Source organism: Grammomys surdaster, unplaced genomic scaffold (assembly GCF_004785775.1).
Source record: "Grammomys surdaster isolate TR1022 unplaced genomic scaffold, NIH_TR_1.0 100, whole genome shotgun sequence".
Lineage (NCBI taxonomy): Eukaryota > Metazoa > Chordata > Mammalia > Rodentia > Muridae > Grammomys > Grammomys surdaster.
Genome location: NW_021604579.1, coordinates 1,168,381 through 1,192,647, shown reverse-complemented (window position 1 = coordinate 1,192,647; position 24,267 = coordinate 1,168,381). Strand labels below are relative to the sequence as shown.

Below are 24,267 nucleotides of genomic sequence, written 5' to 3'. Positions count from 1 at the left end.
TCATCCTAGAGCAGTGTTCAGTGGGGATTGGGGACTAAGGAAGGAAGGAAAGACTTTAGACAACAGAGCCAGGAGATGGTAAGTGGTGGCTTGTGTGCGCACTGACACTGGAGGCTGGAGATGTGGTGTGGGGGAAGAAGAGTCTTCAGGTCCTGAGTTCTAGATCCTACTCCAAGGGCCCCATGGCCGAGGTGTATAGCGGGTGAGCAGCTGCGTCTGCTTACATTGTCAGCAGACACGACAGCTATTGAAGACTGTCTTGCTCAGCATCCCAACCCTGCTTGTCTGAACCAGAAGGCATTGTTGGCCTTCGTGAGATCACAGAGGCTGTTACACAGGCCCCGCCCACTCCCTAGACCCTGATTCTGTCTCCATGCCAAGTCCTAAGTGTCCTGGAGTTGTGGGAGCTCAGGGCTGACACCTCCTGTGCCCCTGCAGGAGCTAGCAGGACATGAAGATCATAGGCCTCCTCTTTCCTCCTCTTCCTGCTTGCCTTGAATACCCCGACTACAGCTGTGGTGGCTCTAGGACTCTGACTGCCTCAAGGACCCAGTCTGAAAAGATGCAGGCTGATAGTGCCTGCCACCCAAGTTGGAGGCTGAGGGTGTGGGGGTGAGTGGAAGGCTTTTGTGTGTGCACCTGTGGCACAGCCTGTAAATGAGCCCACAAGCCTAGGGTAAGGTGCAAGGAACTACCTCTAGTTCCTGAGCCACCTCAAGTTTTATGTATATATACAAAGGCCCTTTTTATGGGGAGGGAGCATAGTTGTTGTGTGCCAGAACCCCAAAACCTGCCAACCCAATCCTAAATAGTTTCAGTGACCCACACCAACCTCCTAGCAGGTTTTAGAGTTGGGAAAGGTCGTCCTCAGTTTGGAACTATGGCCTCTTCTCTAAGGCCCATTTTAACCATCTTGCTAGGGCCTGGAGACTTTTAAGAACCTTCTGGAAGTCAGGAAACCCCAGAGACAGCCAGGAGGTCCTAGATACAGATTGAGGAGTATCTAGAGGGTATAGAGACCTCAAAGTTCCTAACCCTTCAGGCAAATCCCTTATCTGCCCACAAGCCCAGAGACCTGGCTCTTTCCTGGGCACCCAAGGGGGTTACTTGGTTACTTGCCCTCTGCCCTTTCTTTCTGACCCTGCCTAGCCTCTGCCCGTCTACAAGCCTCCAGAGGCCTCAGCACCTGTGAGTCCATTGAGAAGCCCTGGCCAGTCTGAGAGCCAGGCCCAGAAGGAGCAATCAGCAGTGAGGTCTACCAAAATCCCTTCTGAGGAAGACCACCATGAGCCTCAGGAAGAGATCAGCACAGACACAGATGTGGGAGTCTCCTGTGATGTCCCAGGGGAAACAGTCCCTGCTAGAGCTGCCTCTCAAAGAGCCCCCGCCCAAGGACTCTGGCCTCAAGGCAGCTCCCAGCACACATACTCTTTATGTGGGCCACCTAAACCCCCAGTTCTCTGTGCCCGTGCTCGCCTGCTTGCTGCGAGACACCCTAGAACGGCTGGAGCTCCCAGTGGCCCGTGACCAAATCGAAGTAGTGCGGCGGCCACGGAACACTTATGCACTGGTACAGGTGGCTGCCCCCAAGGCAGTGCTGGCTTCCCTCCCCTGGCGCCTGCAGATGGCCTTGGAGGAGCAACTAATCCTCAAAGAGCTCACAGCCCGTGGCAAGGAGCTGGTGTTGAGTGAGGGCTTGGAGTCTCTACAGCACAGGGAGGTAAGTGCAGTTTACCCAGATGTGCCCTGAAGGGCATGAAGAGACCTGAGTGTGGATGGCATGAGGAACTGTGCACACCCAGGGGATGTGACTCCAATGACTGACCCTTTTGCATCCAGTCAGGTTTGGGCCTGAAACATACCAAGTCCTGAGTTTCCCCTTGGTCACCTCTTTTGTTCCACTGACAAACACTAGAAGCAAGGCTGAGGCAGGCAACCTATGCACTGTCCTGGTCAAGCCCTCTAAGAACAGAACCAACTCTGCCAGTCCCCAAATCGAGGTGGCTGTGTGAGAAGAGGCAAGCCCTCACTGGGGACAAATTTATAGGGGAACAGAAATCCAGTCCTAAGGCTTGGTGGGACTTAGGAATCGTGGAAGGCAGAGAAAAGATGTTAGGGTAATGATGTAGGTCAGGCTGTTGGGCATCTCTGGAGCTGAGGCTGGAGGCCACGGAGGAAGGAGGCTAGGCCAGAAGGTAGGCCCAGATCTACAAGTATAACGAGGGAAAGCAGGATGCAGGCCAGTTTTGTTGGGAGTGAAAGGTTATACTACCAGTATCCTTGGTCTTCTGTTCCGAGGACAAGCCCATGGGGCTTGAACTGTAGAAAAAAGGGTTGCGATAACCTTTTGATACATGTGCGTCTATTATGCTTCTGAGGCTAAGTTCATCTCTTGGGAGTTGCTGGGCTACCAGGGCTCTGTCCGTCTCCATGCACCAGACCAGTTGAGCATCAAGCCCTGTAGAGGTGAAGGCACCAGAGACCTGGGAAATGGGAGTGGCCATTGAACTGGCATTAGAGCTGCTTAGAGGATGGCACGAGGAAGCTGATGGGCTATTGAGACCCTATGGAGGTGGTTATGCAGAAACAGACTGCCAGAGCCCTAGAGACAGCAGAAACCACAGAGGGACTCAGGACAGAAAAGCTAAGGTTCGGAGGACTTTTCATTAGCCAGTAGCTGGCAGATACTCAGGAACAATAGGTCCCTCAGATCAGGGACCTGCGTCTCTGCCCAGAGGACTGCAGGGCTACCAAGATACCTCCTAGGAACATCTGGGCCTGGGACCTTACTGCACATTCCAAGTGGAGAAGACTGGACCAGGGGTATGCTGACTGCCAACTTCAAAGTGGCAATCTTCTTACCCACCCAGGCATCCTACAGCAGGTGCCAAGGAAGAACCCAACCCAAGAGCTGGCTTGAGCCCTTGGGCCAGCACAAGCTTTTGCACATATGTGGAATTGGGCTCTCAGCCTGGAAAATGACTGCTAGCAAGAGTGTGATGGGGGTCTGGCCGTCCTTTAAGTTAGGGTCCCCTGCCTTCTGCCTTTGCCTATACACCCAATCTTGACCCTCACCCCAGCAGGAAGACAGCGGTCCAAGTCCAAGCCACAGCCCTGGCCCAAGCCCTGGCCCCAGCCCAGGCCCCAGCCCAGGCTTCAGGCACACACCACTGCCCCAACTGCCAGACCCTTCCCCTAACTGGGGCTCAGCTGGACGTCGGCATGTCTCTCAGAATCGACCCAGTGGTGTGCGCTCTGACAGTGCCATTGTGCACCAGAAGATCCTGGGCCAGGAGCAGCTATTCCAGGGTGCCTTCCTTGGCAGCGAGACACGGAACGTGGAGTTTAAGCGAGGCGGTGGTGAGTACCTGAGCCTGGCTTTCAAGCACCACGTGCGGCGCTACGTATGTGCATTTCTCAACAGTGAGGGTGGCAGCCTGCTGGTAGGTGTCGAGGACAGTGGCCTGGTGCAGGGCATCCACTGCAGCCATCGTGATGAAGACCGTACACGCCTGCTGGTAGACTCCATCCTGCAGGGCTTCAAGCCCCAGGTCTTTCCTGATGCCTACACCCTCACCTTCATCCCTGTCGTAAGCACAACCACGACCAACACGCCTCTCAAGGTGAGCTACTGGTCATCGTGCAGGACAGTGGCACTGCCCTGTGATACTGCTGAGCAGAACAGGGGTGGGAAGAGCAACAGGAGCTAGCTTAAGGAAAGGAGCCTACCAGGCTGCCTTCCGGAGCTAAAGTATGGGATGGCCCAAGTGCAACTGGGACTACCACCATCAGATGTGGCAGGCACTGAGCCTCTGTTGCCCCTGCTAAGGTACTCCGCCTGACGGTGCACACCCCCAAGGCCCAGGGTGAGCCACAGCTGTATGAGACAGACCAGGGGGAGGTATTTCTAAGGCGTGATGGGAGCATCCAGGGCCCACTGTCGGTTGGCGCCATCCAGGACTGGTGCAGGCAGGTGAGGAGGATCTGGCCAAGGTGGGCTGGAGTCAAGCTGACTCAGATCCCACCAGCCATTAACCCTAAATAAAGTGCTAAGCAACCCTAGAGAAGGGAGGACTTGGATAAAAGGAACTCTGCCACCGCCTCCCACAATTCACTGCTCAGTGGTTAGAGGGAAAGTCCCAGTAGTCATTTTAAAATCTGTACCCCATTCCACAGCACAAAGCCCCACCCACCTGAAAGACCAGGGGATCAGAGAGATTAGACTACTGAGATCCTCTAAGGAAACTAGAAAAGGGGTATGCACTGTACTGAAGGAGAGCCTGGCGAGGAGGTAGGGGAGGGGTGGGTCCCAAGGAGAAGCCTTTCTATGAAGGAACCACCAGATGGTAGAAAAGCGGAGGGTAAGGGAGCTACACTGGGGACATAGGTGGTGGTCAGGACCCTAGGCCAGCCCTTGAAAGGCTGCAAAGGGGGCTCCACCCCAGTGGATGAGGCAACCTCAAGACTCTCCATCAGAGGCAGCAGCATGGTCAGGGCCCCAGGCTGCAGCCCATCCCTGGATGGAAGACAACCTAGTTATCTACTGCCTCACTGTCCTATCAGAAGTGGACGATGGAGCTGGGCAAGCTGGAAGAGAAGGTGAAGGTGTTAACGCTGGAAAAGGAGCAGCTTCAGCAGCAGTTGAGGCAGCGCCAGCCACTGTCCTGCAGCTGCTGTGTCCTATGAGGATTTGAGGAAGATTTGGGCTAAGACTTGGAATAAAACATGCCTGGGCCACCTCCTCTCCCTTGGCACTGCACACACAGGAGCCATGTGGCTTCACCTCAGAGTGGGCACAGTAGCATAGCTAATAAACAGCTCTTGGCACATCCTCAAGGAGCCCTGCTTTCAGAAAATTTGGCTAGTCTTCTAGAGCTGAGCTCTAAGGCACTGCACTCCTAACTTCAACTAAATGCACCTTTTGCCTAAGCCAATTACAGTGGGCTAGGAGATCTGTCAACTTGTTAAGGCCACTTGCAGCCAGCAAGATCTACTTGGTAACCAATTATTGGGCATGAGCACCCTGCAGCTCTCAGGCAACCTGCTGGCACTTTTGTGTCATCACGCCTTACACTGATGCACAGGGATCCCGGTTATTTCTAAGACACTTGGTCTCATGCCCAGCCCACATCTGCTCGGGAGCCAGAGCCCACTGGCACAGCACCACAACCACTCGGCACCCACCGCAGCTCTACCCTAAGATCAAGCACTTTGGCTAACAGTGCCTACCTCTGCCTCAGTCTCGTTACCTGTGAGACAGTGACAGTGGACAAGGGGCATTTTGTCACCATCATATAGTATCTGGTATCTTGCTGGCTGTGGCAGAACAGCCATTCACAGGAGGGGTCTAGCCAGACAGGACTGCTGCCTCTCTACTGACACAAAAGCCAGAGCTAGATTTTGCCGTACCTCTTCTGTCCATGCGCATGTTGTCCTAAGAAAGCCACCTGTGCTAGATCCTCCTGCTGTCCCTTACACCAGCCATGTGTGCCACAACCAACCAACCCACCCCCGCCTCTGCCCTGGGTAATCTCTGCCTAGAGCACTCTTCCTTCAGAGCTGCAGCCCTTTAGTTTCCACTCCTGCTTCACCAGCACACCCCCCAAATCCCACCAAGATGCTAAAATGATAGACAAGAGCGACTTCTTCCCCTAGCTTCCTTTTCTTTCCATAGCGATGTCATAGTTTCTCCCACTAAAATATATGCTGCAGGTTAGGCTATATTCAGAGTTAGGGACCAAAAAGGTGGGGGTTGGGGGGAGACGGTGAGTGCTGACAAGCACTGGATTCTCTTTGATACATGTGCACACATAAACTGGTTTTGAAAATTCATGCCCCACTCACCAGACACTGGACACCCCTGGACCACTCACTACCCTAGACCTGAGTTTCCCAGATGACAAACAGATAACAGCCCCTGCCAGCACTCACAATGCTTCCAGGAACCAAACATGATCATAATTGTTCATGACAGATCACCAAATTCCCTTTACCCACACACTGGTGTCCCCAGTGCTACATAAAGAATACACCCCTGAGGCCGAGTTGTGGCTCAGTGACAGAGCACTTCATTCACTAGCATGAATAAAGTCATGGGTTCTAGTCCCAGGATAATCTGAATGAATGAAAAAATAAAGCCATTACTCAAAAGGTGAGAGGACAAGAATGTTTCTGGGCACCACACGTGCATGTGCCAAACACCATGCTACACTCTGGTCCAATGGTACCACCCTCAGAAGTACTTTCTCTGGAAGCTGTTTTTGGTAAAAGCAGATAGTCACAGGGAACACAGCTGCCACCTGCCCTTGGCCCCTAAGTCTGAGGTCAGCACACTAAGGACATGAGTGAGAAGCCACTGCACACTGGTAGTCACTAATCATGGAGGGCGGCCTTCCAGCACCACCAAGCATCAGTCCTGTCAGGATAGTCAGCAGCACGGCAAGCTCTTGGGAGCCAAGCGGGGTTTCCTTTGGCCGACAGGTTATACTTACAGCTACCATGTGGCAATTGGTCAATAGTGAGGCCATCTTCATCAGGAGAAAAACAATAGAAATGGCTCTTCCAAACCACTCCACACCCAGTCAAGCCCTCACTATTGTGACAACAGCAGTAGACCCTATGAGTGGGAAAAGAGCTTAGAATCATCCCAAAGGCAGACAGGATCCATTCAGAAAGACATAAGCTTGTGAGCTCACAGAAAAGAAGGGAAATACAGGATAGGATGCTTTTGAACAGGAATTAGAAGAGTGGGGCTTGGCCAGACGGTAGTGGTGCATGCCTTTGATCCCAGCACTTGGGTAGCAGAGGCAGGTGGATTTCTGAGTTCGAGGCCAGCCTGGTCTACAGAGTGAGTTCCAGGACAGCCAGGGCTATAAGAGAAACCCTGTCTTGAAGGAAGAAAAAAAAAAAAAGAGTCTGGGACTCTGGGTCTCAAGGGTGACAGTGACACTGGACCAGGGAATGAGGAATCTGAGGTAGGAGTTAGGCAAACAGGTGAAACATGTTTCCCACCCCAATGGCCCGTCTCAACTTGTAGCAAGTGATGGATGTTGCCACCTACCTATACACAGCCAGGCTACCTATACTGTAGCCCAAGTAAGTGAATAAAACAATGTCATCAACACCGCACAATTCACTTTGGAAAGAACCCTTCCCTGTGACCTTGAATTTCTGAGCCTGAACTCTAGAGGTCAAGAATGAGTGCAAAGTGGGAGAGAGAGAACAGAACAACGGCTGTCTAAGACAGCACATGGTCAGCTGCCTAGCTCCATGTATGGATTACCTGTGTGCAGCGTGCAAAGGACCCTGTTCAGGCAGCCCATGGTTCCTCTCTTCTCTTCTTGCTAAGTAGCACACAGCACCAACTGGCTTTTAATCCCTTGGCACACATGTCATGACAACCCAACGGACTTGCTGGGAAATCCTAGTTGCTACTAAGGCTTGCATCTTCGTTTGATACTCAGACTGTTCACTGAGGAGAAGCCCTGGCACTGAAGCTCAGTGCCCATGGAAAAGCACCCCAGCCAGTGACAGGAGAAAACACGCCAATGGTTCCACATTATTTATTAAGTTAGGAGTATACATCAAGCCAGCCACCATATTGTAAGCACATGGCCATGCCCATTGCTATATCACATTAAGAAAATAACTTCAAATTGCATTTCAACTGCAATAACACCATTCTGGAAGAAAAAAATACCCTCAAATCAATGGTGCATACACAAGAGAGGGCTTTAGAACCAGTTACCCTACAATTCCTTGTTTCTTGACCCCTTGATGCAAGGAGTTTTCTCAGCCCTAGGAATAGAAAGTGTAGCCAGATAGAGACCCAGGGTTTTTATGTGACACTTGATACAGAGCTTGTCTGATGTACCAAAGAACCAAACATCCCTCTAGATGGTGAGGGCAACCACAGCTGGCACCTAGTCCCCTGTCACTCAGCAGCACTGAGACTCCACCAGCACCCAGTTAGCAGCCCAGCACTGGGAGTCCTGGCACCCCAGGGAAATAACACCAATTCACTCCAATGACAGTGACTCAAGTGGTTGGAAAACAAGACGGTTAATGGCCCTTAATCAGCCAGCAGCCACCATCAGGTCCCATCCAGAGTCCTGCTTCCCATCGCAGACGCACACAAACCGCAAAGGTATTGTCACACAAATGCTTGTGTTGCAAGATCCAGTATAAATGACGGGACATGCAAGTGACAAAGTTTTCCAAATGCCTTTCCCCCATAATAAAATAATCTTAATAAAAACATAATTTAAAAGAAGTGTCAAAAGCAGGGTGTAAAATCATAGTTGTAAACTATCAAAAGTTGAAGTTGAAGAAGGCTTTCTTGCAGAATCATCCTGTTTAAAAAAAAAAAAAAAAAGCTAGAATTATATGATGTTTACTAAAGTGTCAGAACTTAGTTGCCAGCACACACAGGGAATAAGATCTGTTCCTGTGCGAGAGAATAACAGAAACCTATGTTTGCAAATCCAGACCTTCAAGGCCTTGCAGCAACCTCTGTGTCTCAGCCAGATACAAGCACTTTGTTGACAGCACCAACCTGTTTCAAGGCTGCTGAGGGGCAGGCAACTCCCAATGACTGACAAATGGAGAAATGTAGGTGTATGCTCCTATGCGTGGGCTTATACAATATGTGAAGAAAGAGGTTAACAGACATCTTCCTGTCAGTCTCCAGCTTACTCTGTGAGATACAACTCACAGAATCTGTAGCTCACACAGAGAGCTAAGCTGGCTGGCAAGTGAGTTCTTAGGGAGTCTGTTACCACTTTTTCAGTTTTTTACTAAACCTTAAAAATGTCACTAACTGAGGCTGGAGAGCAGGCTCGGCAGTTAAGAGCACTGTCAGCTCTTCCAGAAGTCCTGAGTTCGATTGCCACAACCATGTGGTGGCTCACAACCATCTGTAATGGGATCCGATGCCCTCTTCTGGTGTGTCTGAAGACAGCTACAATGTACTCATATAAATAAAATTGTTTAAAAAAGTCACTTACTGGATCAGTCCTGACTTATTGATGGAAACTTCAGTTCAGTGATTTCAGAGTCGGGGGAGCTGCTCCCACTTCTGTCACTGTAAGTGTCCCTGTGGAATTGAGAAGGTTTACTCATCTCCCATCAAAGACTCACTTTACTTCCCCACCTTTGTAACCACAGTTATACACAGCATGTGTCCACATGTGGCAACTATCACTACCACATACATCAGGCTGTGGAGGGAATTCCTTCCTCTAGTTGCAAGAGATACAGCCCCTCCCCAATTGTTCAACATTGATATACTAACCACCCAGAGAAACCGGTTTCAGAGAAAAGGAGTTATAGGGCATATGGCTACCTGGTAGTGACACACATGCCATGGACAGGATATGCTCAGCAGCAATAACAGAACCAAGAAACTACAAAGACGAGGCCTGGCCAGTAAGACAGGGGGCAGCCTAACAAAACCCCAGGGTAAGAATGGGAACCTTCACAGCATACCGAGGGGTGTGTGGTCACCTAAACAAGGACTAGGCCCTGCCACCTATGGCTTTTTCTTAGGACTGTGTAGAACCTCACTATGATGAGTTAGCATCCCCACCTGGGTGAGAGCCGGCAGCCTTTCTGAAGGTAATGTGGGAGCCGCCCCACAGAGGCCAGGAGGAGGCCAAAGTAGGGTGGGGAGGGCTTGATAGGCCTGGACAGGAACTCAGGGTGATACTGTACTCCAACAAAAAATGGATGATCTGCAACAAATTCAGAAGGAACAATTAGCATTTGAAAAAGTCTATCATCAAAATGTAGGAAAAGGAAACCCCAAAGCAGAGTCAGCTGACACACTGCTATCAGCCTCTGCTCTCCAGATTTCCATTTGAGTATCCTGTGACTTACACAGGCTAAACTACACTGTTCACATATAAGCTAAAAGGGATTTAGCACTGAGTCCAGCTAGCTCTTCATGCTCCATGGACGTTGTGGAAACTGTACATGGGTGTGTGCCTCCCACCTCTGGAACCTTGTCAGAAGCTCTTCCCCGACTCTGCAGCCTCCTCAACACCAGGTCAGGACAAAGTGCAGCACACTTTTCTTTTTCTTGAGATAGCGTCTGACTCTGTCGCCCTGGCTGACCTAGAACTTAAGATCTTCCTTCCTTAGCTTGCCAAGTGCTGGAACTGCAGTGTGACACTTTGTTGTTCTTCCACACACCAAGAAAACCTCACTGCATTTTGTCCACTGAGTTATCACTCCCCAGACAGTCACCTTCCAACTCCACAATCTCCATCCTCTCGCCTTCAACATCTTGGCCAACAAACTTCAAGCCTTGCTCTTCCAAGCACTTTTTCAGGACTGGATTCACCTGGTGGGACAAAAAAAACCTTATTGTTCTGGCCTCTCCATTCTTTGCAAAGTAATGGAAGGAACAGGCTCACATCCTCACCTCAAATCGGTGGCGGTGCCTTTCTTCTAAGTAGTCTGTGTCTCCATAGAGTTTCCCTGCAGAAAACCAAGCAATTTATGACTCCTGCCTGCACAAAAAGTCTATGCAAACTACTAACTATTCCCAGTTCACGCTTATCATGTAAGTAAACCAGGCCACCAAACTTCTGCTGGCCACATTTGCCTGCTCTTGATATAATTCAGATGAATAATTCCTGGGGCTCTGGCTCCTCTGCCCAAACCAACAACCACAGCAACACAAAATTTTACCATCTCCCTTGAACACACCACTGCTAAATGCTAAGCACTGTATTGTTGGGAAACACCAAAAGTACAGGCCAGGCCCTCCTGGAAAACCAGGTCCCTGAAAACAGTGTGTGGGGAAGGGAAATGAAAAGCTGTTTGGTATGTGGTGACTGCAGATAAACAAACGCAGTGTGTGCAAATGGGGTGCTTACTGACTTACTCCTCACTTACTCCTACTGAGACCCCAAACCCACAGAACAGCACAGATGGAAGATCCTAAAAATGACACTCAAGTGATTCTGAAACTAGTCTGACTGGAACCCCCCAGGCACCTCTACCAATGTTAAAGGAGCAATGTTCCCATTGGGCAAGTCTTGTAGGGGCATTTTTCTCCTTCCAATTCCCCTAAGTTTTAACCACAATCGCTATTTGTTAGAATAAAGCATATTTAGATTAAACTATGTGAAACTGATTTTTTTAAATCATCAAATTTCACATAGTTCTATTTACTAGTTTAAGAAAGTAACCACAGATTGCAATGATTTAACCTAACAGCCTGTTTTATTAAGCTACCCACATCTACCCAAGGGCTAGATGCATTACCAGAGACCATCTAGCTAACACCATACATCCTAAACAAGCATGAGATGAAGAGGAGGAGTAAAGAAATGCAAAGGTAGCCACACAGCCAAGAAAAGGCTGGCCTGGCTCTTTGGAACTATAGAACCACCTAGCACAGATGTCCTACAAAGACAAGGATGAAAGCCAGACTCCTGTGAAACAACTTACTCATGACTGAGTTCTTGGTCTGGAACAGGGTTCTCCTCTTGCCCAGTCTCATGGTTCCACCCATTTGCCCAGGGTTATGTTCCGGCATGTCTATGACCTAGAGATATTCAGAAAACAAGTCTGACTACCAAACTCTGCTTCTGTTAGAGCCAGACCTCCTTCCCCAGGTGGAGCCCTCCAGGGCAGGAACTCAATGCTTCAGCCTCCCTCATGATGGTGTCCCCTGCCCTAGCACCTGGGATGCCAAAGGCTCTGTGCTGCGGCATAGCAACATGGACACAAGGCTAAACTAGTCATAACACAGCCATCCTCCGGTCAAGCAGCCATGAGCAAGTCTGTGAACAGGTAGACTGGCACCCCAGAGGGAGCTGCTACAGTCATCTATTGGCCCAGGGTACTTGAGCACCTTATAAACCCTCCAGCCTCCCTGTGTTCCACTCCCTCACCCCATCATTGTTCTTACATTAACAAAACTTCAACTTTAGAACAAATATGCAGAAGCTAAGTCAGTAAGATTAAAAACCATGTCTAGCTTGTCACAGTATCCTCAGTGACAAACAGTATCTCACATACAACCAATGCTCAGCATTTGCTGAATACTGGAAGAACAAATGCCTAAGCATGCCTATCATTCAAGGGCTAGGGATTCAAAGACAAAGACAGTGCCCGCCACCAGTGAGCCTTAGCACCACCACAGGCTGACTAGGCCACATGCCCCAGGTGATCAACAACAGCAGGATTACAGGTGGAAAGCTTCGATTACCACTAAGGAAATCACCACCCCTGAGCCTGTCTACCCTCCAGGGTAGGCAATGGAAAGAACATAAACTGTTACAATATGGAGCTCTGACAACAGTGGCTACCAGGCAGTAAGCCTTCACACATGCTTCCCACCAGGAGCTGAGGGGATGTGAGGCTATTTCACTTGGGAACCTCCTCTTGCTGTTAGGGAGAACACCTATCATTTAAAGACTTCCCATGGTAACCTAGAAAGATTGGTGAGGAATTAGGTGAAAACTCAAAAAGGTCCTTGTCAGGAGGTCTGAAGGGTCTTTGGAACACAGTGGTCTCACTGCCTGTCTGCTATCCCCTGCTTCACAGATGTCCTTCCACACCGTCTAAGCCCCTGATTCAAACATTTGACTCACCACAGGATGACTAGTCTTAGGGTCAAACTCTGTAGAATTGGCATCTGGAAAGTTAAAAAAATTGAGTCATGAAAATAGCTATACACAGCCAAGCGGTGGTGGCGCACGCCTTTAATCCCAGCATTTGGGAGGCAGAGGCAGGTGGATTTCTGAGTTCGAGGCCAGCCTGGTCTACAGAGTGAGTTCCAGGACAGCCAGGGCTACACAGAGAAACCTTGTCTCGAAAAACCAAAAAAACCCAAAAAAACAAAAAACAAAAAACCAAAAAAAAAAAAGAAAAGAAAATAGCTATACACAAAATCTTATTACTAGTTTCCTGCTAAGTATGAAACCATGATCTCTCAGATTAAAGTTGATGATTACAGGCTGGGGAGAATGGCCAAGTGCTTAGATTAGACCATTCACTGCTCTTACAAATGTCCCACGTATGGTTCCTATCACCCATGTAGCAAGTTACAACCATCAATAACTCCAGTTCCAGGAGATCCAGTGCCTTCTGGCCTTCATGAACACCAGGCAGGCAGAGTGCACTTACATACATGCAGGTGACACACTCATTTGCACAAAATAAAGACAGATAAATAATTAGAAAACTATGGGGCACCAATAGCCAGGTGTGGTGGCACATTACTTTAATCCCAGCACTCAGGTAGATGGATCTCTGAGAGTTCAAGACTACATAGGGTTCTAGGGCAACTAAGGCTACACAGTGAGACTGTCTCAAAAGTTAAGAGAGAGAGAGAGAGAGAGAGAGAGAGAGAGAGAGAGAGAGAGAGAGAGAGAGAGAGAGAGAGAAACTAATAACTTTAAAATATAATCACCCTGTTTTCCCCTTCAGGGAACAGCATTTTTAAGATAAGACAACAAACAAAAAAACAGGTGAATTTTCTCTACCAATTTTTCAGCTTTCTGGGAAGTCAAGCTGCACAAAGTAGATCAAAATCATCTCATCGTGTTTCTTTAATAACAGTTCTTACATTAATTTTTCAGTTTGTTATAGATTCTCTGAGATGAACAGGAACTGCTCTACCTTTCTTTCACCATGAGCATCTAATATGCTGACATCCTTGGCTAAGTTAGAAATTATCTGGTTTGTTATTTTTCTTTGCAGTACTGATACTGAATCCAGGGGCTTACACATGCCCAGCCCTTTTTCATGTTTAGTTTGAAACAGGGTCTTGCTATAGTCAAGGCTGTCATGGAACTCTATTTATATCTGTGATCCTCCTGCCCCAGTCTATGAAATAGTTAGGAAGTTAACTGACTTCAATGAACAACCTTTCTATATTTTATGAAATGTACTATCTAACCATAAGCAAATTCACTAGACAAAAAAGGCAATAGATCAAGCCCCTAGCACTGAGCATTTGGTTTTTCTGTAAGATCCTGTCCCCTGCCTGGGCCCAAACCACGAGAACCACACCATCAGGCCACATGCCACCGGAACCCTGTGGAAGGCAGGAGCTTGAGCACAAGCTGTGACAGTACTCTGGTAATCCTGGACCAGCCGAGCTTCCCAGCCTCTTACACTACCTAAGCCAAACAGCCTTTCCATGCCTACATGCTGCTGCATTCTGTACAGTCTCAAAAATGGCTGAGAAGCCAGGGACCTCTGGATGCGCTCCCATGGTCAATCCACTTAGAGGTAGACATTACATTATCTAAGCAGTTTCCATCTGCCAGGAACTGCTAGGGATTATTTGTTTATACTATTTCTCCTACTTTGTGTTTTGATTTTTACGAGACAAGGTTTCTCTGTATAGCCCTGGCTATCCTGGAACTCAATCTGTACACCAGGCTTCACTACCTTTTTTTTTTGAAAACGTGCATTAACGCTTTGCCTGCCTGCATGTCTATGTGAGAGTATCAGATCTTGGAGTTACAGACAGCTGTGAGCTGCCATGTTGGTACTGGGATTTGAACCTGGGTCCTCTGGAAGAACAGTCTTTAACTGCTAAGCCATGTCTCCAGCACCTTCACCTACTTTTAACAACTGTGTGAAGTAGAAATCGCCTTGATGCCCATTCTTCAGGCAACAGAAGCCAGAAAGTTGCCTAAAACTACCCAGAATTAGTGATAAAGCCAGAACTTGAGCCCAAGTCTATAACTGCACAGCCCTTCAGTAGACTAGTGGCTTCTTGCTGGGTACCATGTGGGTAGTGGTCACTGTGTTCAAAGTGAGGATCTTGAGACAAGAAAGGCAAGGACAGTAGCCAAAGGCCTGCTTGCTTGCTTGGTGCTCCCTCAGAAATGTAGTGATTCACTGTGAACTGAACACTGAGAAGTGCTGAGAAACAGGCGTCATGCCCACAGCTCCCAACCACCAGTACACAACGGCTGTCAGGCCCTCCAGGCATCAGTTGCTAAGCAGACACTTACCTTGCCATCCCAGCACATTTCTTGAAAATTCTACCACTGCTAGCTGCATTCCTAAGCACACACCTTGTAAGAAAAGAAAAAAAGTCACTCTCCACTGAGAGGGAATATTCCCAGCCTGTTGGTGTCTTTGTATCATAAGTGGAAATCACACAATGTAAGACACACCCAAAAGTGTTACCTGTACTGAATTAAAATCAGGCCCTCTACAGGCATGAACGTCCAGGGCTCTGCAAAGCTACTCCGTTACAGACTCTATACTCGGCACCTTAGAATCCAAGTCCTTCATCCTTTCTCATTACGTTCTCATTACAAACTGATCGAGTTGAAAACTGCCTCAATCTGCAGCACCAAGAAGCATCCAAACATCACCTGGCCCAGTTATTGGCTGGTTTGCCAAATAAGGAGAACACAAATCCAGCCTGCAAACAGTTATTTCCTACCTGACAGTTCACTTTCTCAAAACTCCTTGTCATCTGCATGCAGCTCTTACACTTTCCACACTGCGAGTCTAAGGGCCAGTGAGATGGCTCAGTAGGTAAAGGTGCTTGCCACCAAGCCTGACAACCTAAGTTCAATTCCTGGGACACAAATGGTAGAAGAAGAAAACAGACCTTGGCAAGTTGTCCTCTAACCTCTACATGTGTACCGTGCATGGGCCTATGCGCACGTAATGTAATTGAGTTTCCTCCCAGAAAATTCCTTTCTTCTCATTCTTCTCTGTCAGAGTGAAGAGGGCACAGAAGAACTCCTTACCCAAAAAAGGCTTCTTCTGTTTCCGAGCCCAGGCAATTGCTTGAATTTTTCCTTCTGTTCCCCGAACACCAAATCCTCCTGGAACCAGCACTCCACTGCAGAGAAAAGACCACAGAGCAACTTCCCTTATCAACTAATCCAGCCCTCAATCATGTCAAAGAAGTCACTGCCAAGACACTGAGGCCCTGCCCTTACCTCTCATCTATCTAGCTCAGCCCCCAGGGACTGGGACTGTAAGTAAAAAGATTGTGGATGCACTTTCTGTGCTTATAAATTCAAGGAACTTAATACAAACAAAGACATGGGCACCATCACACGAATAGAGAATGGTCTATAATGACAATGTTGCTACTGCCCGTCCCCCCAAATTCTTTATCCATACTTCTTTTTTGAGATGGGTCTTTTAGCATACACCAGGCTGGCTTCAAACTCACAATCCTCCTGCCTGAACCTCCTAAGTACCATACTATGGGTACGTTTGAGGTGTAATCAGTTCACTTTTTCTAACACTCCTCTTAGATTCTATAAGGGACTTTCCTCAGCAATGTGTCACACTGACCAAGCATCTCAGCAGAAACTTCATTAGTTTTTACTATTTAAAAAAAAAGAAACTAGCCGGGCAGTGGTAGTGCACGCCGAGGCAGGCGGATTTCTGAGTTCGAGGCCAGCCTGGTCTACAGAGTGAGTTCCAGGACAGCCAGGGCTACACAGAGAAACCCTGTCGAGAAAAAAAAAAACAAAAACAAAAACAAAAAACACCTAACTGGAAATGGTAGCACACTCATTTAATCCTAGCATTTGAAAAACAGAAACAGGCAGATATCTACGTTTAAGGCCAGACTAGAGTTATGGATTAGCCAGGGCTAAGCAAAGAAACCAAGTCTCAAAAAAACAAAAATTAAAAAAAAAAAAAAAGAAAAAAGAAAAAGAAAGAAAGAAAGACAGACAGACAGACCGACCGACCTGGGGATGTGGTAGACCATTTGGCTAGCACATGGCCCTGGATTTGATCCTCAGCATTTCAAAATAGTAGTAGTGGTAATAGCAATAGTATCAGCTACCAAAAACAACTTATGAGACTCAACTGATGGTGACTCATCAAATGGCCTGGATGAAAAAAAGTCTTTAAGCCTCGTGATGTATATATATATAGCAAGAATCAATATACTGAGAATGTTTGCTTCATATCCAACTATAATGGTGAGCTGCACTTCTTTTGTAACTTAGGCCATTTACGAGGCAGTCTAACCATTAAAGACATTTTCTACAGGCAATGACCTCCTCAGCACTAGAAGCACACGTCCAGGTTCATTGGCATGAGCACCATGGCAGAGGAGGCTACTTACTGAGCACTGCAGAGCTTCTGCCATGCCTCATGGTAGCGCACAGGCTCTTCCTGCAGGGTACTCGGCTCCAGGTCTGTGGAATCGATGTACTAGTGCACCAAGGCAGGCAGAGAAACAGCAGCTTAGGAATCCAACCACACTCCCAACTTCCAATCCATTTCCCATCTCCCTTCATTTCAGTTTTAAAGTGACAACATAATTAAATTCTCCTTTCCAACTAGCCTTCAATTCCAGTGCTAGCCATTCCACTTAAGAGTGTTTAGATCTTCCCTGCAAGTAACCCACTGGAGGAGACAAATGGCACTCTCCCCAGGCCACCTCCACGTACGTCTTTGGTTAGTTTGTTAGCTGCTTTTCTTTTTCGTCTTCTTCTTTTTTTATATCTGAATCAAAACATGACTTACGAACAATAAAATATAAACATTTTAGGAGTATTTGTCCAATGTACCCTGTACCAGCTAGTTTTATATCAACTTGGCACAGGCTAAAGTCATAAGAGAGGAAGGGGCCTCAGTTGAGAAAATGCTTCCTTAAGATCAGGTTGTAGGGCTGGAGAGATGGCTCAGTGGTTAAGAGCACTGACTGTTCTTCCACAGGTCCTGAGTTCAATTCTCAGCAACCACGTGGTGGCTCACAACCATCTGTAATGGGATCTGAGGCCCTCTTCTGGTGTGTCTGAAGACAGCGACAGTGTACTCATACATAAAATATATAAATAATTCTAATTTAAAAAAGCAGCCTGTGGAGCATCTCCATGATTGACGTGACTGAAGGGAGAAAGCAGAGCCCATTGTGGGTACTGCTAGCCCTGAACTGATGTCCTGGGTTCTATAGAGACAAACAGGATGAGCAAGTGAGTAAACAGCACCCCTCCATGGCCTCTGCATCCACTACCACCTCCAGGCTTCTGCCCTGCTTGAGTTCCTGTCTTGGCTTCCTTTGGTGATGAACTGTGATGGAGCAGTACAAGCCGAATGAACCCTTTCGTCCCCAAGTTGCTTTGGTCATGGTGTCATCACAGCAATAACGACCCTGACTTAAGACATATCTGTACCCCAAGAAGACAGAATGTGTCCCACCCAGTCAAAGAAATAATACCATTGTCCCAAAAAACCTTTTCAGCCTAGGGACAGCTGTTCCTAGCTTACCACAGGGCCTTCTGATTCTGTCACCGAACTGGCCTTGCCTCTTCTACAACTCCAACCACACAGCTATAGTCTTGAGCCCGCCTTCTTTAGTTCAGGCTGTCTGATACCCATTCATGCTGCTGCACTGAGATGTTTATTTCTTTGTATTGCTGAATCAATTTCTATTACATAAACATATCATACTCTACACACTAACCTGATATAGACATTTAGGTTGTTTCCAAACCTGAGGCGGTTGTATGCCTGTATCCATTTATATACAATCTTTTTTGTGTTTTTTGTTTTGTTTTAGGTTTTAGTTTTTTGTTTTTGTTGGTTTTTTTTAAACAGGGTCTCATACAGTCCACGTGTCTTATGTAGCTGAGAATGACCCTGTTCTTCTGGGAATTGAATTTTACCAACCAAGCTACCTCCTCAGCCCAAAACATTTTCATTTCTCTTGAATAAATACCTGGGTGTGAAAACATAAGGCCATGCCATTCTACTTTTATATTAAACTGTCAAACTGCTTTCTAAAGCAGTGCACCTTTATCATGCCTTCCTGGCAACAAGCACAAGGTCCCTTGTCCTCTCAGCCACCTTATGAGTATGTGCCACCAGCCCATCTGAATTCATTTGCAATTATTTCTGTAAAAACCAAGTGCCAAGCATCTGTTCCCAAGCATCTTATTTTACAATTTCCTTCCTTCCCCATCTCCTTCCTTTTTTGAGACAGGTCTCATATATTCCAAACTGGATTCAAACTCAAATCAAAGTATGATGTATTGTTTATAATACAGATAATATAACTGTTTATAATAAGATATGACCATTTTAGCAGTATTTGATTCTAATACAATGAAGATAAAAATGACCTTGAAGTTCTGATCCTACCTTGATCTCAACTACTTGACCTAAAAACTGCTCAGATTATAACTGGTTTATTTCTTGTAGCATTCTCTCTTAAAGTCTTTTGACTATTTTTAAAATAAGGTTCTTTCTGCTACTGTTCCTAATCTCCCCTGTCTAATACCTTGTAGTTATTCCCCAAACCTCGGGGTGAGGTCTGTGCTGACTCAGCTCATGTCCTCACCACTACCTCCAGACCCTCTCCAGCTACACTCAATTCCCAAATAGTCTTCATCTCCAGGCCCTTGGACAATCTTCCTTCCCTCTGCCTTCCCAACCCTTTTCAACCTCCTCAGGACCTTCCTTGAGAAGTCTACCCCTCTCAGATATCTACCCAGGCAGGTGATTCTCTTTCCTAGGTGTTCTCTCTCTGTGTGAGAGCCTAAGTATCTCTAAAAAGCCAGAACTTTTTATCTTTCTCTCAACTTCAACCATTAAACACATGATGGCCACAAGCTAACATCAAATAGATAAATCAATTATGGAAGAACTAGCCAAAAAAAAAGAGTCAAGGTAGTAAACTGGGCCCTTCCATTTCTTAACCCATATACCATGTCACTCTATAGGAACCTATGTGCCAGCACACTCAATTATATAGAGCTATATGGAGAAGCAGGCAGCAAACCTTAACACCAACTGTGGCACAGCTACATGGGCCCCTGGAGACCAAGCTTCTACTCTCCTGTCCTCCATCTCCTGAAAACTCCAGCCAGTGCAATAGGAACAAAAGCTCTAAAGGGACCGACCAGCTAACTTCCAAGGGCAATGAATACATCCAGCAGTTTCTATATGGCAGATTCAATCTCGGCAGTTCCCAGTAAACCATTAGTTCTTAACCACAGAAGGAAAAGCTATCATTATCCCCTTTTAAAGGAAACTGAGGCATGAAATTAAGATATCCAAGGTCACAGAGCACTTGGGCACCAAAGCCAGCACCCTAGGCCTGGCCACGTCCTCTGTAGTCTTGTGTGCTTAACCATGACACTTGCTAGGAGCCTGTACTGACATCTCGTCAGAGCAGCTACTGCGAAAGGGATCTTAGGCAGTGTCCTCAGCTGTGTACTATACCTATGTCCACCAGGCCCTCCTATCTATTCCACAGGGACTGACACTCAGACCCATGCACCCTAAGGCCCTTTCATTATTTCTAGAAAATATTCTACTGTCTTCTTGGAGCCAGCAGCCAATATAAACCTTTCTTATCCCTAAAACCCATAAAGCAGGTAAGCTTCAGTCTTTGAGATAATTCAGTGGGTAAAGGCATCTGTCACCAATCCCAACAACCTAGTTTAATCCCTAAAACTGACATTGTGGCCGGGCGGTGGTGGCGCACGCCTTTAATCCCAGCACTTGGGAGGCAGAGGCAGGTGGATTTCTGAGTTCGAGGCCAGCCTGGTGGTCCACAGAGTGAGTTCCAGGACAGCCAGGATTACACAGAGAAACCCTGTCTCGAAAAAAAAAAAAACAAACAAAAAAAAAAAAACTGACATTGTGGAAGAAAAGAATTAACTTCTACAAATTGTCTTCTCCATATGTATACCATGGTACACATAGATCCACCCAAAAACCTACACCCAAAAAGTGTCTTAAATGTTTAAAACACACACACACACGATGTCTCCATTTACTCCTTGGTTGAATCTACACTCCCCATTCCTTACCTTGATCTCCAACTTGTGGTTAATAGCCAATGCAGAGTGCTCTAGAGCTTTGATGACAGAGGCGTACGAGTCTGAGAATTTGGTGTACTTGCCCACAAGAGCGATAGAGCAGGTCTCCAGCAAGCGATCATATCTAGCAAATAAAGATCAAGACAGTTACTCATAATGTCCACACCATCATGAGACTAAAGTTACACGAAACAGCAAACATGCCTGGGAAGATGATAACCAGAGAGCATCACCTCAGGATTATACACAGAACAATAGAAAGGACTCTCAGATCAACTGGTCAGGCTTTGCAAAGAGAGGAGGACTGGAGCTAACGAGAGGCTCAGTGGTTAAAAGCACTTGCCTTACAAGTGTGGATATCTGAGCTCTATTCCCAGAACCCACAATGGAAAGAGAAAACAAACAAACAAATGCCCTTAAGTTGTCCTCTGACCACTACATACACACTGTGGCATGCACACACTCAAGCACACAAACACAACCAAAATAAATAAATGTCATTTTTATAAAAAGTCCCAAAAGGGGGGGAACCTAAACAAACAGTTCATAAGAGTTAATGTGATAAGTCAAATTATGGTACAGTCACAGAATAGCCAGACTCATTAAAAATTTTCATTTGGAAACATAATTAATAACAGGTTGACAATGTTTCATGCTTTATCAAAACAATCATTAAAAACTATAGGCTGTTTTTATAGCTACATGCAAACTGACACAAAACATACCATATAAATGGCCAAAAACCAAAAGGTCAAAGACTGTCAAAGTGAAAGCAGTTATCCCAGACAAGAGAACACGTGCTCTGCTTGCTCTGTGTGTACTTACACTGCCACCACAGTGATCCCAACTACAGTTGGGTTCACCCTGCTCTACACCGTGAGTAAGTATCTAAGAAATGAAACAATCTCAGAGCTTCAGGACAAGGTGGCAGCAGCCCACCCCTGTTCAGCCCTTTCCTGTAGAATGAATGGAATGTTGCCAAAATGAGCTTAAGTAACAGAAACACAACGGGAGCACTACAGCCAAGGCCAGCAATCACAGGAGCTCTGGGAATACGTCTCTCTGCCCCTAGGCTGCTGGTGGTGCAGTTGAGCTGCTGAGAGATAGTATTGAAATCTGAACTCTGCTTGGAGGCCTGGGAAGAGGCCTAGCTAGACTTCCTCCTCTGTGCTGTGACCACACGCTGATCATTATAAGTACCTTGTTAGCCTTCTGAACCTCTCTTCCTGTAAGTACCTTTTCTACCAGGAGTGCTAACCCATGATTACAACATGGTGGAACCCCTGCAAAAGATGAAGGCCTGCGTGCCCAACTGCGTGTGAGGAGGCAAACCTGTCTGCCATCTCCTTCCATTTCATCAGCATTTTTCGTGACTGTCTCTCAATAGGAAGGTCAAGTCTCCGAAGAAAGTAGTCTACAACCCCTTGCTCTTCTAACAACAAGGGTACCCGGTAGATGGATGAAACATCATGAACACAGATCACCTGTTTAAAAAAAAAAGTGATTTAATAGGTGCTTAAATATAAACAAATAACTTTGGTTATATCTATATGAGCTTGGAGGTGGAGGAACACTTTAATTTGGAACAAAAAAAAAAAGAGGCCGGGCGATAGTGGTGCACACCTTTAATCCCAGCACTTGGGAGGCAGAGGCAGGCGGATTTCTGAGTTCAAGGCCAGCCTGGTCTACAGAGTTCCAGGACAACTGGGGCTACACAGAAGAGAGACCCTGTCTCGAAAAAACAAAAAAAAAAAGAGGTAATTTTCTAGAAAAAGTTAACTTCCACAACTGATTCAAGAATAGAAAATAATTAGTGGCTAGGCTACTATGAACATGGATGCAAAAATTCTTATAAAAGAGCCAGATGTGGTGGTACATGCCTGTAATTCCTGCACTCAGGAGGCTAAGCTTAGGCTATCTCATAATACTTATCTCAAAACAACAACAAAAGTTTGCCCACAGAGGACCTGTTCCTGAATCAACAAATAGATCAGTAGTTCTCAAACTCAGCTGTACAGAAGAATCTCTGAGGGAGTCTGCAAGAATTCTAAGCCTACACTGTAGCCACAACCACTCAGAATCGAGTCTCTGGAGGCAGATGCTCCCCACTTATTGCTATGTGCAGTCAAATTTGAAATCTACCACACTGAACCATTTTAAAATGGAATTTGGCTCCTCTCCCATTAGAAGACATATAGGACATGAAAACAGAAGAAGGGTCACACAGTAGGTAAAGGAAGAAGACCAAAAGGAAGTGGGAAACAAATTTAAAAAGGGGTGGGAGGATAAACTCAAGCTAGGCAGTGGTCACACACACCTTTAATCCCATTACTTGGGAGACAGATACAGGAGGATCTCTGTGAATTCAAGGCCAGCCTGATCTACAGAATGAGTTCAGGATAGCCAGGGCTACACAGAAACTCTATCTCAAAAAACATAAATAATTTTTGAAATAAATAAATACTATCAAAATTCAAGATATAAACTTAGGGAAATACTATTTTTTAAAAAGGCCTATCTTTCTGTTCAGTGAGTATGTGCCAATAATAGAAGCAACAATGGAACATGCCACATAAGCATATTAAAAATGAGAAAAATAAAAAGAGGATCATCTCTGTGGATATAAACAATTACAATTCAGAAGATGTTCATAATAAAAAGTCTAGGTAAATTACAATTAGGGAAATTCTGAAAATAGAAAAAAGCCTCAGCCTGACACTTGCTATTCTTGCTTACTGTTAGAAGTCTAGAAAACTAAAAAGAACAAGAAGAGGGCCCTAGTCAGTAATCAGGTACCCGAGATGTCACCCATTAGTCAGACAAGAAACACAATGGAATCTGAAAAACCAAAAGCAACTGGTACTACATACATGTGTCACTACTGCCTGTGTGCCCATAAAAGACAAGGAATTATAGTTATCTGTGTCTAACAGAATTTTAGTAGGATGTTAGACCATGAATTAAAAGAAAGCACTATGGTGCCTCGTGTGTGGGCCATTTCTAATCAAGAATACAATTTTTAAAAATATCACTCACTATAGTTAACAAAAATTATGAAGATATATATGTGTGTGTGTGTGTGTGTGTATACATATACATATATATTATAAAACAAATCTCATATACAATGCAACAAAATGATTATCACAAGATAGCCCTTTCAACAAACAGAGCCGCATACCTGGAAATATATACATTAAAAAATTTTGTTTTTTACTCCTTATTGAACATAAACTTCAACTCAAGATATGTCTGGTATAAATCAAAACTTTTGCAAAAATTGAGAAAAATCTTCATAATCATGATTAAGCAGAGTTCTCAAATAGCCACCCACAAAAGGAAACATTGAACATTTAAAAGCTTTTGTGGGACACTAAGCTTAAAAAAGCAAACTAGAGACTGAGAAATCACAAGCAACAAAAAGATCACAGTCAAACTAACCTCTTAGAATGTGATGAAACAATCCAATGTTTAAAAC

The 24,267-nt window shown here is 46.1% G+C and overlaps 2 protein-coding genes across 4 annotated transcripts in view; one reads left to right on the top strand and one right to left on the bottom strand.

The window, feature by feature from the left end:
- The first annotated feature begins 367 nt into the window (after positions 1 to 367).
- On the top strand, positions 368 to 4,831 carry Slfnl1 (schlafen like 1). Of its 2 annotated transcripts, XM_028788334.1 has the most exons (5): positions 368 to 612; positions 1,150 to 1,720; positions 3,081 to 3,623; positions 3,830 to 3,973; positions 4,564 to 4,831. In XM_028788334.1, exons 2-5 carry the CDS (start codon positions 1,286 to 1,288, stop codon positions 4,684 to 4,686), a joined length of 1,245 nt encoding a protein of 414 aa, XP_028644167.1. In that variant the 5' UTR covers positions 368 to 612; positions 1,150 to 1,285; the 3' UTR covers positions 4,687 to 4,831. The 2 variants fall into 2 exon arrangements, with proteins under 2 accessions (XP_028644167.1, XP_028644176.1); XM_028788343.1 differs by lacking the exon at positions 368 to 612 and having other exon boundaries at positions 1,286 to 1,720; positions 3,279 to 3,623; positions 4,564 to 4,686.
- Positions 4,832 to 7,546: 2,715 nt separating this feature from the next.
- The window catches only part of Ctps1 (CTP synthase 1), a 30,447-nt gene continuing 13,726 nt past the window's right edge, over positions 7,547 to 24,267 (bottom strand). For both annotated transcript variants that reach the window (XM_028785839.1, XM_028785843.1), the window contains 12 exons: positions 22,122 to 22,273; positions 20,781 to 20,913; positions 17,084 to 17,172; positions 15,738 to 15,832; positions 14,985 to 15,047; positions 12,606 to 12,649; positions 11,458 to 11,554; positions 10,424 to 10,479; positions 10,246 to 10,342; positions 9,587 to 9,731; positions 9,006 to 9,094; positions 7,547 to 8,351 (listed from right to left, as the gene is read on the bottom strand). In XM_028785839.1, coding sequence (XP_028641672.1) covers positions 9,010 to 9,094; positions 9,587 to 9,731; positions 10,246 to 10,342; positions 10,424 to 10,479; positions 11,458 to 11,554; positions 12,606 to 12,649; positions 14,985 to 15,047; positions 15,738 to 15,832; positions 17,084 to 17,172; positions 20,781 to 20,913; positions 22,122 to 22,273 — 1,056 coding nt within the window. In that variant the 3' untranslated portion in view covers positions 7,547 to 8,351; positions 9,006 to 9,009. The remainder of the gene's footprint in view (positions 8,352 to 9,005; positions 9,095 to 9,586; positions 9,732 to 10,245; positions 10,343 to 10,423; positions 10,480 to 11,457; positions 11,555 to 12,605; positions 12,650 to 14,984; positions 15,048 to 15,737; positions 15,833 to 17,083; positions 17,173 to 20,780; positions 20,914 to 22,121; positions 22,274 to 24,267) is intronic.

What these genes read in the sequence shown, in the direction of transcription:
- Slfnl1 (XM_028788334.1), top strand. Translation starts at nt 1,286, where the DNA reads ATGAGCCTCAGGAAGAGATCAGCACAGACACAGATGTGGGAGTCTCCT. An exon ending in CGACCAACACGCCTCTCAAG is followed by an intron (nt 3,624 to 3,829) that starts GTGAGCTACTGG and finishes GCCCCTGCTAAG; the next exon opens with GTACTCCGCCTGACGGTGCA. An exon ending in TCCAGGACTGGTGCAGGCAG is followed by an intron (nt 3,974 to 4,563) that starts GTGAGGAGGATC and finishes CTGTCCTATCAG; the next exon opens with AAGTGGACGATGGAGCTGGG.